Source organism: Vidua macroura, chromosome 2, assembly GCF_024509145.1.
Source record: "Vidua macroura isolate BioBank_ID:100142 chromosome 2, ASM2450914v1, whole genome shotgun sequence".
Lineage (NCBI taxonomy): Eukaryota > Metazoa > Chordata > Aves > Passeriformes > Viduidae > Vidua > Vidua macroura.
Window position 1 is genome coordinate 41,399,671 of NC_071572.1, and position 12,519 is coordinate 41,412,189.

General features: G+C 50.1%; 1 protein-coding gene across 1 annotated transcript in view; it reads left to right on the forward strand.

Annotated features, from left to right (window-relative positions):
• Positions 1 to 10,656: 10,656 nt before the first annotated feature.
• SOX21 (SRY-box transcription factor 21) overlaps positions 10,657 to 12,519 on the forward strand; it is a 3,186-nt gene continuing 1,323 nt past the window's right edge. The window contains exon 1 of the mRNA XM_053971739.1: positions 10,657 to 12,519. This exon is cut by the window's right edge and continues 1,323 nt beyond it. Coding sequence (XP_053827714.1) covers positions 10,672 to 11,517 — 846 coding nt within the window. The 5' untranslated portion in view covers positions 10,657 to 10,671 and the 3' untranslated portion in view covers positions 11,518 to 12,519.

Consider the following 12,519-nt stretch of genomic DNA (forward strand, 5'->3'; position numbering starts at 1 on the left):
ATTTGGGCAATTTACTTCACCTCCCAGTGAACCTGGGAGGCAGTTCAGGAGAGCCCATATACTTCAGCAGGCTTTCAGTGAAGTCTTTGAAGAAAGTATACTTTTTGTATTTACTATGTTCAAGATCACTGTTTTTTTTTAAGGCAAACAAGTAAACTGTTTCTTGTTTTCTGTCTACCTATCACACATATAGCATTTGGGGGGAAAAATGCAGTAATCTTATTCTAGAAAATCCAAATATTAATGCTGATGGATTGTATGAACATGTTTTATGTTTTACCTGTTCATATGATGACCAGAAGAAAAAAGGACAGCAGTTTCACTTTTTCCAAGAGACAACAGGAACATTTCTCTTCTTTTTAGCTGGCTAGGGTCATACCTTGTGTTTGTGATTTCAGGAATTATGTTTTAAAGTATGGCTCTTCTGAAATATAGCAGCTTTTTAAATATTTTTAACAGGGTCACTATTTCAAATGAAGCAAGAGAAAGCACATGGTGTTTTGTTGGTCAAATACAAGGACTGCTATTGCTTTGTTGTACAGCAATATTATCAAATCTAATAGGTACATCTGCAACATTTTTATAGGATCACAGCAAGAGATTATTCATTAATTCTTTTTTTTTTTTCTTGGCATTTAACAACTTTGTTGCATTATTTTGCAAAATAAGGGCTTAACACATGCTTTAAGAAAAATTCTTTGGGTAAAAAGAAGAGGTAGAATATCTTGTGGTTAAGATATTGAACTATAGAATGGTATGGGTTGGAAGGGGCCATAAAGCTAATCTAGTTCCAATTCCACTGCCATGGGCAAGAATACCACACACTAGATCAGGGCCCCAAAGACGTGTTTCTGTGATATGACAAAAGAAAGATATGGCACTCCTGACCCAATTCAGCAAAAGACCATGGCTAGGCCATCCACAAGATCTCATTTTAGGTTTCATCATCTCCAGTTGGTTTTGTTACACAAAGGCTACATGCACAGGAGCAAGTCCTTGTGAGATAAGATACATGATAGCACATCATCTCCACCACTGGAACAGCCAATCATCCCATATTCTTACAGTGCTTGTGACATGGTTGGTACACTTTTTTTTTCCTCTGAAGGATATTTTCCAGTTACTTTCCTTCTTTTATCCCAAGTTTGCCATGAACATAGGCACTGAGCATTGAGGAGCTACATGGTCATGTTCACATACCAGCTTGCTTCATAGGAACTTGTTCAGGTAACTCCTAGTGCCGCAGGACTGGCTTCATTTGGAAAATGGAGTAAAGACCCAGATGAATCCAAGAAAATTGAACTTTATATAGTCTTTGTTCTAACCATTGTTTAACCATCCTACTTGGAAAACAGTTGAAGCATTAAAAAACTGGAGGGGGTGAACAAGAAACAATACAACAATCTGTTTCTATCAAAAGGAATAAATGTGCTTTGGGCTGATTCCATTCAGAGTGTACAGATATTTTCAAGGAATTTAGGGCATAAAATCCATTGAATCTCCTTGAGGGAATTAAAATCAATGGAACTTAGGCACTCTCATACTTTGAAAGATCTGCACTTTATTCTTCTTGTGTCTTTTAGAAGTTCCAAGTCTGAATTATTTACTTTCTGGACAGACAAATGAATACTTTATGTCATGACCTTCTTCATACTCTATAAACAACATCTGATAATATGTAAGGGAAAGTTGACAAGAGAATTGAAAACCAAAATAACTTCTTCTGGAAATTTTGATTTTATTTTACCCACTGAATTGGAAAGGCATCTCCAGGAATGCTGCAAAACTTCTTGCTCTTTTTAAGTCTATTGCTTCTTGTATGTTCTGCTCTCTTGTTCTTTCTACAGAATCAGTAATAAAAGTCAGATTTTTCAATAACACTAACAAAAACCACCTTTCTCTTTTATATCAATGATAATAAGCATCCTCACATGGGAGAATATTATGGTAGAAATTAAAATGTTTGTAAAGGATTACAAACTTTCCTGCATATTACCAGCAAAGATACTCCAAACAAATTTTATACATGAAGAGTCAAATTTGTCACACCACTGACAACTTTTTACCAGTGCTATCTATCAGTGATGACCTTTCCTTTTTTTCATGCAATCCAAACAATTTGCATTGACATTTCATATAAATTATAATACAATAAATTATAATAAATAATACAAAATACAATAAATGATATAAAATATTCTAATTATGGATCTAGAGAATGCAGCTAGAAGGGAAACTCATACAGAAATGGTGCAGAAGATTTGAAACACAGAGAAAAGGTGATAAAGTGTGGGAGGGGAAATAGAAAAGGCATGTCAGAAACAGGACTTACCACTGACAGTGATAAAATTGTGCTAAGAAGAAAGAGGAGGCCAGAACCAACTAAACCAGAGAGTAAAACAGAACATTTCTTCAGTGTGTCAGTGGGAGACATGCTCACATATGATCATTTTGTCAATGCTCATTTAGGGGAGGAGCAGTGGTGTGGGTAGGAGAGGAATAGCGAGTTTGTGGGCTGTGAACCAGCAGGATGTGTGGGCCCTGAAGAGTGGAAAGGACTACATGAAGAACTAAGTTAAAACTGATTCTTCCCATGTCAAATATCCATGCAAAGAGAGGCAGAAGAAAATTCCTGTCCTAGGGCTTTGTCACTCTTGACAAGTTAGTCTCACCTGTTTTAAACATCCCTCATCCTTCTCCAGGCAGAGGCAGGCTCTGCATATCTATACTCATTATTTGAAGCATGTTTTTTTCCAGAATTTAACTGGAATTCACATCTTAAGCTCATTACTTCTTGTTTATCCCCACAAACACAATTTAATTATCTCATCTTTGCATTTAACTTTTATACCCTTCTCCTCTCCAGCTTAAACAACAACACTGCTTTCAATCTTCACTTGTGTATCAGTGTATGTAGCACATTTTTAGACCTTTGATCAGACTTGCTGCATTCCATCCACTGACTCCACATTTTTCTTGAAGCCTAGCACTGCACAATATACTCTATCAGAAGCCTTCATGATGCTGACAAAATAAAAGATCTGTCTTTCAGAACTATCAGTAGTAGCAGTAGTGTGTTTGCTTAGTAGGAGATGATTATACACACCTGAAAAGTGCTTATAGAGACAAGTTATTAAAAATAATAGATTACTTTTTAAAATGAGAGAAAAATCTAGATTTGGATATGAAACAAAAATAGTCTAACAATTATTATTATTGAAACTGCACACTTAAGTGAGGAGAAAAAAAAATACAAGGCAATGTTTACCACAATAAGATTTAACTATTCAACAGACTTTCAAAAACTGGAATAGTTTTTGTTCAATGTCCATGTCAAGGGAAGCCATTATATATCCTAATGTGGACAACAAGAAGTTTATTGTGAGGATGATGTAAGGCCTAGCAAAATCCCAAAAGCTGTGTTAACAATGCAGGCCAAGCAACCGTGAACTCACTGGTCCTTGGGTTTTGACTATCTCTGCCTATGGTCACAGAGCACCCACAAAGTGCAGCTATGCCTTACCAGTGGACACTCATGCAGAGGCAGAAGCATCTTTTCTATCCCCTGCTAGAAAAAATCTTTCTGAAGCACCTAAAACAAGTGGATGCAAAAAGTGGAATGGTCAATGGTCTGAATCAAAAACACTGAATAGAATCTATTTTGTGCTATTGGTGTCTGGCAGATTTAGGTTGAGCTGGAATCTTTGCAGACCATACTCCTGAGAGAAGATGAAGAGAATCTGATGATTACAGTGCACCTGAAACTGCTCCTCAATGGAAACCAAAGCATGGTGAGCGAGCACAGTGAAGAGATTTGCTTGGAAAGCTGTGGCACCATTGATCTGAGTTAAAAATGCAGGTGCAGGTACTAATGTAGGTGTGGTGTGTAGGGGTAGGTATCCTCTGTGTTTAACTCGTCTGATCACTAGAACTGGCTTGTGGCCATTAACTTTGAACTTTCCTGAGTGACATTTTGATTCTTCCTAACAAATAGAATGTAGAAACTGCCCATTCTTACAAATAGATAAACAAGACACTGACTGCAAAAAAATAAAGGCCATGAGTTTAAATCCAAAGAGATATAGATCCTTTCCATTATGGGCCTCCATTCCCTAGTTGTTTGTAGTCAATTAAAAAGTCATTATAATCAGAAGGCAAACAGCAAAGGTTTATGCTTAACTCTTCTTCAGAGGGGAATGGACCAAATTCTGATCTTCTTTCTAGCCTCCTTACAAATCCTGAAATGCCTGTCAAATGTTTCCAAACTTCAATCTTATCCAGTGACATCTAAGACCTTGTCTTCAAAATTGCATAGATGTTTTTGGGACCTGTCTGGCACCCATGACTGGCAAAACAACCTTTTGCGTTTTACGGTTATGAATCAACCTCGAACAAAACTACACCAATCATTGAAATGTATTAATTCCAGGAAAAAAATCCTCTATGACTGCTGGACAGCCCTAAGAAGTGAAACGAGATGATTGTTGTAACTGTAAAATTTTGATTGAATTTAAGTGTAAGTCTTCAGAGATTATATATATAAAGAAGCTTGTAGTAGAAGACATCAAAAATCAAGGCTTGCCTCTCCTAATAGGGAACTATAAAATTATACAAAGCAGTGATACCACCACGATAAGGTGAATTTCTTTGGAAAAAGGAAGCATGAGCACTGCTCAGCCTTTGAAGAAAAGTTATAGGCAACTGCCTGCCAGGGAAACCTGGACTCTAGAAACAGTAGTCTCCATCCATATGAGCCCTGATTTCATCATGTGAAGCAGGGGAAGCTTACACATCTGTATTACTTAATGAGCTTTCAGTAGTTCCTTGTGCTGGAAAGGTATTTAGTTGGCCTTTCTGGAACATCTAAGCCTGTCCAGGAACTCTGCCAGGAGACTAATTCTCACCTTCACTTCCCCAGACAGGGACTAGCATGTAACCACACAACATCATCTTTTTTTTCATTCTAAGATTTCCTTGGCTGTGGTTTTGATCATTCTTCCCAGGCAGCTAACAGGATTAAGAAGCAGCAAAAAATTTACTCCTTAAAGTACATGAAAATATCTTGCCATACAAATGGAGTGCATGCAGATTAGATAAACATTATGGAGTCTCTTAGCAAGTTCAAATAAGCTGAATTTAAACATTTTCTTTACTTCTAAAAGTAGTAAGGATCCCATCACCACCTTCTGATCAGAACTGCTATCAATGGTTGCGTGTGATCTAGGTCGGGTGTTTCTGCAAGAGCAACCCCAGTGTCCTGAAGCACAGAGACGTAAATTGGGCTTTGCTTTTAAAATAATATACATTAAGTCACAGAACATATTCAACCCTTACTGAAATAATAACATTTAATTTTTTAAAAAGTACAGGACTTCTCTATGCTTCCCAAACAAGTAAAAACTTTGTTAATTTTCTTCTAACTTAAAATAGCAAACCAAATGAACCAATGTTTTTATTATAAAAAGTTTACTCTCCAGCTGAGCATTTGAGTGCCAAGTTCAATCCAGAATCACACTTTCACAGCCAAATTAGAAACTATAAACTTAGAAACCAGTGTTTTATGATAGAATCCTTTGCCAGACACTTCACTAGAGCTTGGGCTACCAGCTGCTCTAATAATAAGCGAATGTTATTGAAAAATAATAATACCGAGCATTTGGAAGCACTCTGTAAAAGCAAATGAATGAGTTTAGCGCATTATGCACAATAAAGAGCTCACGGGGTAAAACTCCCTTTCTCTCTACAGGTGTACTGGACTTCATAAGAGGAAAAAGACTTAGGAGCGCTCACAAACCTGCCAAGCTCCATACAAGCAGAAGGATCAGCCTGCCAACCTGTTGGTGTGCTTAAGATTCCAGTCTGCCCAGCAACTTCGGACAGCTGAAAGTGACGTGCAATCGGTGACTGATACCCTACACGAAGAAAAATGTCAGCTTTCAAACTTGGTGGATGGAAACGCTTCAGTGCACAAAGGGAGCAGTGAAAACGCGATGTGGCTCTGCCAATGCAGGAGAGCGCTGGGGCTGCCGAGCCCGTGAATCAGCTTTTCAGTCGGGAGGCACGGCGAGGCGGAGATCGCTATCGGGATAACCACTGTTCTTCAACTTCTTTTTATCTCTTTGATTCGCTACCTGATTGTTAGGCTCAAATAAAAATTAGGAGGAAATGAGCTTGCTTGCGTCCTTGAAACTCACTTTAAACTCGGCTTTAAAAAAAAACGAGAGATTACATGTTTGGTAAGAATATGAGAAATCGGACAATATTTGGAGTGGGGTGTAGCTGCATTTACTGTAAACAAGCTGGCAGAATTAACACACGGTTATCGAGAAGACAGTCTAAGCCCCCCTTTAATATTTTTTAAAGCGCTCTAATCTTGCTTGATGGAGTACAGCACTGCATTCTGGAAAGCCTTGTTTAGCCTCCGTGTGATAATGCATCTGCTCGGGTTTTTGTTCCCCCCTTACTATCACCCCTTCCCTCCACCTCCCCCCGGTAGCAGAAGGAAAGATCGCGCCCTTGAATTTGCATGTGTCAGGAATTGACAGGTCAAAGGCAAGTAAATCACATTATACACTACTGTATTGTTATTGTATCGATAACAACACATTATCAGAACAATTAACACACTCGCACAAGTACGCGGAGATCACAGCAGTGGTTTAGCAAAAATCCAGATAAGTAACTAAACTCCGATAAAGCCTTTCCTTTCTGTGCTTGGGGACTTGAAGGCTCTCCGAGAGAGTGTCTGTGCCTCTGCGTTTGTGTGTGTCTCTGTGTGTGTGTGTATATGTGTGGGCGAGGGCTGTGCAGGCAGCCGCTCCGCTCCGCACCGCGGCCGCGGAAATCCCCGCGGGGAGAGCAGCCTCCTCCCCCGCGCCACGGCTGCCTCAGACCGGGGGAGACCTGGGACCCTCTGGTCGTCCTTAACACGAGTCCAACCTTGCTCCAAGCGGAACTGATAAGAGCTCCCATCACTTAGAACTGTCTTGAAAGCAGATTACCAGGGAACGGCAGACCCCCTGTAACTACCAGCATCGCTGAAATAACCACGGGTGGTTGTTTTAGTAGTCAATGGTTGCCGCAAACCTTAGGTAAATGGAGGGGGAAAGCTCTTTGAAAAAGAGACCTTCGAATAAAGTATTTCATCTGCGACTAGAAAAATAGACTTGAGCCAGTACTGAGCCATTCATAGATTTCAGCCTGTGAAAGAGTCGTGTACAATAATTTATGACCAATAAATTCTGTTACCGTTTTCACTATTTGGTGGATTGAATGTAATCAGAAATATGCACAGATGAACGTAATGAGTTCGCAAATGGTGACATTTTTGGAAGACAGTCCATGAGTTGAGGCATCTTCTCAGCTGGAATTTAACCAAGTGTTTGTTTTTAATACCAGTTTACCTGTACACGACTCTGTGGGGACGTGTGAGTTGGTGGTTGTGCTGTTCTCAGACAGACAGTGACCACTGACCCTGGGAACCTCTCCGGGCCCCATGCCGTCACCCGCGGCCCTTCCCCACATGGTTTCCATGGCACAGGCGCCCGCTCTGCCTGCACACTGCTTTGCCACTAGTGCAGACCCAGAGCAGCAGCCCGGCGGCAGCAGCAGCCTTGGCGCGGCAGTAGCCATGGACTGACCCACGGGCAGGGGTCATGGTGGGGGCACTCATCCGTGTAGGAGCTGTCAGACAGGGCTTACCCATGTGCTTCATGTGGTTCTGTCGCGACACCGGGCCATCGCCATCCTCTACACCGCACCCTGCTCTCGCACCCACGGGCCCGGGGTCACAGGGAGAGGGAGTGAGGGAAGCAGCACGGGAGGAAAGACCGGGGAGAGCCTCGCTGGAACCGAGCCCACTCTGCTCTCCAGGGGCGCTGGCGGGAGCGGGGCCGAGAGCCTTCGGGAGCCGAGGGGGCCACTGGTGGTGGCATCAGTGAGTCGCTGCTGCTTGTCCCTCCCCGCTCTCCCTCTCCGCCCCGATCACACTCCAGTAGATGTTACTGATTCTCACCCTGCTCACGACTGCGGCCGGGAATGTATGGACCATGCTCTTGCCTTCCCCTGAGTTGACTTAATCCGGGCGCAATCCCGCCGGCACGGTGCGAAGGGAAATCGATCAAGCCGGCATACGATCTGTGCGGAGACAGACAGGGGATAAGTCCTTAAATGTCAAACACAAAAACGCTACATTATAGCTTGCTATGCTATATCTCCTCTAGAGATATAGGAAAGAGTTTCTCTAGACAAACCGGGGGAGGGGGGAGAGACGCAGTTGAAAATATTGTCTATTCATCCCAGAAGGGGAGTGCGCTGGCCGATGGGGTGAAAACCTGATCTCCAGGACAGTTCGGGATCAGTCCCTCTTGGAGGGGACCCATTTTCGAGAAACCCTATTTCCCAGCCAACCCTGAACACCAGCCAGCGCCGGTAGATATCTTAATCTCGCCGTTTTGACAACGGACGGGTACTTTTTTTTTTCACGGCTAACTGGCTTGACAAGGAGGTCAAGCGTTGGCAAGGTGGCTTCGAATATTGAGAGAATTTAAGTAGTAGTATATGGGTCATAAAACACGAAACGGGATAAGACGCTATTTACAGAGGAGCTGCACGGTATTTTACAGGGCACTCTGGCCGTGACAGGCTGCCGCGGGACCCGGGCGGTCTCACCGTCGGGGAAAGCGCCGGGAACCACCCTCCGGTGGAAGGCCGGCGCTCGGATTCTCTTCAAACATCCCGCCAGTGAAGCAGCTGCAGGTGGTGATGGCGGGCAGAGGCGCGGCGCGGCAGCAAGGAAGGTGCGAAGCCCTGCGGCTGGAGCGCGGCTGGAGCGGAGGACCGAGACGGGCCGGAAGATGGAGCGGGCTCCGCAGAGATGAACCCGGACGAGACGGCAGCGGGCGGCGCGACAAAGGAATCCCTCAGGCGAGCGGACATCACTCCCCCCGCGCGATGTCCCAGCCGTCCGTCGGACCCTGGGGCGCGTCCGGCAGGGGTTCGGTGGTGGTCCCGGAGGGGCTGTGACCCCACGCGTGCATCGCACTCGGGAAGCCCGGTTCCGGCTTTTCCTTAAAAGGGCGGCGGAGCCGTCCCGGGCAAAGCCTAGCCTGATGGCAGCGCGGGAAAGAGTTAATGGTTTATTGGAGTCGGCGCTTCCACATACCACACGGGTAAGTCAAAACCGACCCGCCGAAGCACAAACAAGGTGAGCAAGTTCACCCTGACTGACAGGAGGTGAAGAACACGGTCGGACAGCTCGGGCTGGGGGCACCGTGAAGCGGCGTCCCGAGCGGCCAGGAAAAGACGCGTGGATTTTTTTTTTTTGCGGTGCCCGCTCCCGCACCCAGGGATGCTTTCCAGGGCTTCAGCCTCTCCCCTCCGGCAGCACCGGCCCCGGGCAGGGAAAACCCCAAAAAACCCAAATCACTCCGCATGCGCGGCGCCCGACCCCTCCCCGCGCTGCCGGGCCCGTCAAGGGGGCGTGGCGAACCGCGGCCCCGCCCCTCCCGACGGGGGCCCCGCCCCCCACCCCGCCGGCGGCGCGCAGGCCGCGTGCGGGCATATAGGGCGGCGCGCGGCGCGGGGGCACGCGGGGCGCGCGCGTTGCCTGAGGCCGCGCCGACGGGGCGAGAGGAGGGGGCGGCCGCGCCGGCTGCGAGCCCCCGCCGCCCGCCTTGTAGCCCGGCCGGCGGCCCGCCGGGCGCGGACCGCCGAGGATTTTAATTAGGTGTGTCCCCCGCCTCCGCCGCCTCCTTCTCCCTCCGCCCCTCGCCGCTCCCGCCCGCCCCGCCGCCCCTCCGAGTCGGCGGCCAAGAAAACCCAGAGAGACCTGGCGGCTGCCGGAGAAGGGGGAGCCGCGCGGCAGGCGGAGCGCCCCGTATCCCGCCGAAACTTGGCGAAGTTTGTCCGGCGGCGCGAACCGGGAGGCACGCGGCGCCCGGCGGCCGCTTGCGAACGGCGCCCGGCGAGTATGTGCGAGGAGCGGGCTGCTAGCCGCGCCCCCGCGGGCGGAGCGGGGCGGCTGTGAGCGGGGCGGCCCGCGCCCCCTGGGGCCCGAGCCGCCGCGGACCCCGTCCCGCCCGGCCCCGCAACGCGCCGCGGCGGGCTGTCCTCCGAGCTCCGCGGGCGGCGATGGCACCGGGCGGGCTCTGACCGCCGCCCCGTCCAGGGCTTGCCGCCGCACACCGGAGACTGCCGAGCAGCATCGCGTCCGTGGCGAAGCGAGGACCCTCACGCCCCACGCCGCTCGCCTGCTGCCGGATCCTGCCCTCGCCGTCGAGACTTCTCTACGGTCCCGTCTGGACTCCGGCCGCTGTCGCCTGCGGGGTGTTCCGAGGAAAAGCCCTAGACCGGAGATCGGCGGTGGGAGAGAGGCTCCGAGGCCCAGGCGGGGAACGGAGGCCGTCCCGCCCGAGCTGCCCGCCGCGGCGCCCTGACGGGGAGGCGCCGCCGCCGCTCGGCAGCGCCCCGCGCCCGGAGCGGGGCCACCGGGTGCCACCGCCCCGCACCCTCGGGAGTCGGTGCCGCCGCGCCTAGGCACCCGCCGAGATTGCTTTTGGAGGAGCGGACCGCGGTGGGGGCGAGGAGGAGGAGGAGGCGGGAGACAATCCCGGAGGAGGCGGCCGCCAGTGCGGGGCGGGCGGCGGCTCGCCGGGGCGGCGGGGGGACACCATGTCCAAGCCGGTGGATCACGTCAAGAGGCCGATGAACGCCTTCATGGTGTGGTCGCGGGCGCAGCGACGAAAGATGGCCCAGGAGAACCCCAAGATGCACAACTCGGAGATCAGCAAGCGCCTGGGCGCTGAGTGGAAGCTGCTGACCGAGTCGGAGAAGCGGCCCTTCATCGACGAGGCCAAGCGGCTGCGGGCCATGCACATGAAGGAGCACCCCGACTACAAGTACCGGCCGCGGCGGAAGCCCAAGACGCTGCTCAAGAAGGACAAGTTTGCCTTCCCCGTGCCCTACGGGCTGGGCGGCGTGGCGGACCACGAGCACCCGCACGGGCTGAAGGCGGGCGGGCTGCATGCCGGCGCAGCCGGCGGGCTGGTGCCCGAGTCGCTCCTGGCCAACCCCGAGAAGGCGGCAGCCGCCGCCGCCGCTGCCGCCGCTCGCGTCTTCTTTCCCCAGTCGGCCGCCGCCGCGGCCGCCGCCGCCGCCGCGGCCGCCGCCAGCAGCCCCTATTCCCTGCTGGACCTGGGCTCCAAAATGGCCGAGATCTCATCCTCCTCCTCTTCCTCGGGCTCCGGATTGCCCTACGCCTCCTCGCTGGGCTATCCCGGCGCCGGCGGGGCGGGCGCCTTCCATGGGGCCGCCGCTGCTGCCGCCGCCGCCGCGGCCGCCGCCGGGGGGCACACGCACTCGCACCCGTCGCCCGGTAACCCGGGCTACATGATCCCCTGCAACTGCAGCGCCTGGCCCGGCCCGGGGCTGCAGCCGCCGCTGGCCTACATCCTCCTGCCGGGCATGGGCAAGCCCCAGCTGGACCCTTATCCCGCAGCCTACGCCGCGGCCCTATGACCCGCAGCGGGAGGATGCCCGCGCAGAGCTCCGGTGCCCGTCTGGATGGCTGCCGGCGCATACGTGCGGACGGGGAGCGGGGCGAGCCACCGCCGGGACCGCGGAGGGTGACCGGGGCAGGCAATGGGGGAGCGCTGGGGCGGTGGCCGACCTGTTGCGCGTCCCCCGCCCGCTGCCCCGGGTAGAGCTTGTGTGTGTTGCATGCGGTCTGTGCAAATAGCCCAGCTGAAACAGAAGAGGAAAAAAAAGAGGAAAGAAAAAAAAGAAGAAGAAAAAAAAAAAGAAATAACCTATCCGTCCTGCCCCCCAAAGTGTGTGTTCGGGACAGACACGGGGTGTAACGCCCGTCCGCCGGATCCGGCTTTCCCCTCCCTGGCTCCTCGCGCCCCGCGCGGTGCTTACTCAGAACAGTCCCGCTGTAGCATCCCGCCACCGACAGGAGAGACGGGGGTGGCTGGGGGATAGTGAGGCCCCGGCTCAGCACGGCAGTGCCAGGTGCGGCCCCGGGAAGGGACAGGGTGGCTCTGTTCTTGGTTCGTAGCCCCTCGTGGGATACACGCAAAAAAGGATGTCGGCAGTGTGGGATGCTGCCCGTCCCGCGTGGGTTTCTGCCTTCCGCTGCTACGGGATGCTGAGAAGCGCGGGTCATGATTTCCATAGGATAAGACGCGTGACTCGGACCCCGTGTGTCTCCCCCCTCCCCACCACTAATTAAGTCTCACCCTCAGACTGTAAATTTGTATATCTCTGTGGAAATGTTAGGTCTCGGATGGAAAACTCTGTTAGTTACTTTGCCCACGGTCGATTCAGTTTTAACCAGAAAAAAAAAGAAAAAAAAAAAAAAAAGGAATGCCTTTCAAAGGGAATAAAAATATTGCGAGACTGCTCAAGGATTGCAATATTATCTAAGGTTAAATCAGACTTTTTTGTCTGAGTGATAATTATCTATTTATTATTTAGCTGAACTGAAACAGAGCTTTGCTTTGACAGAAGAGTATTCTC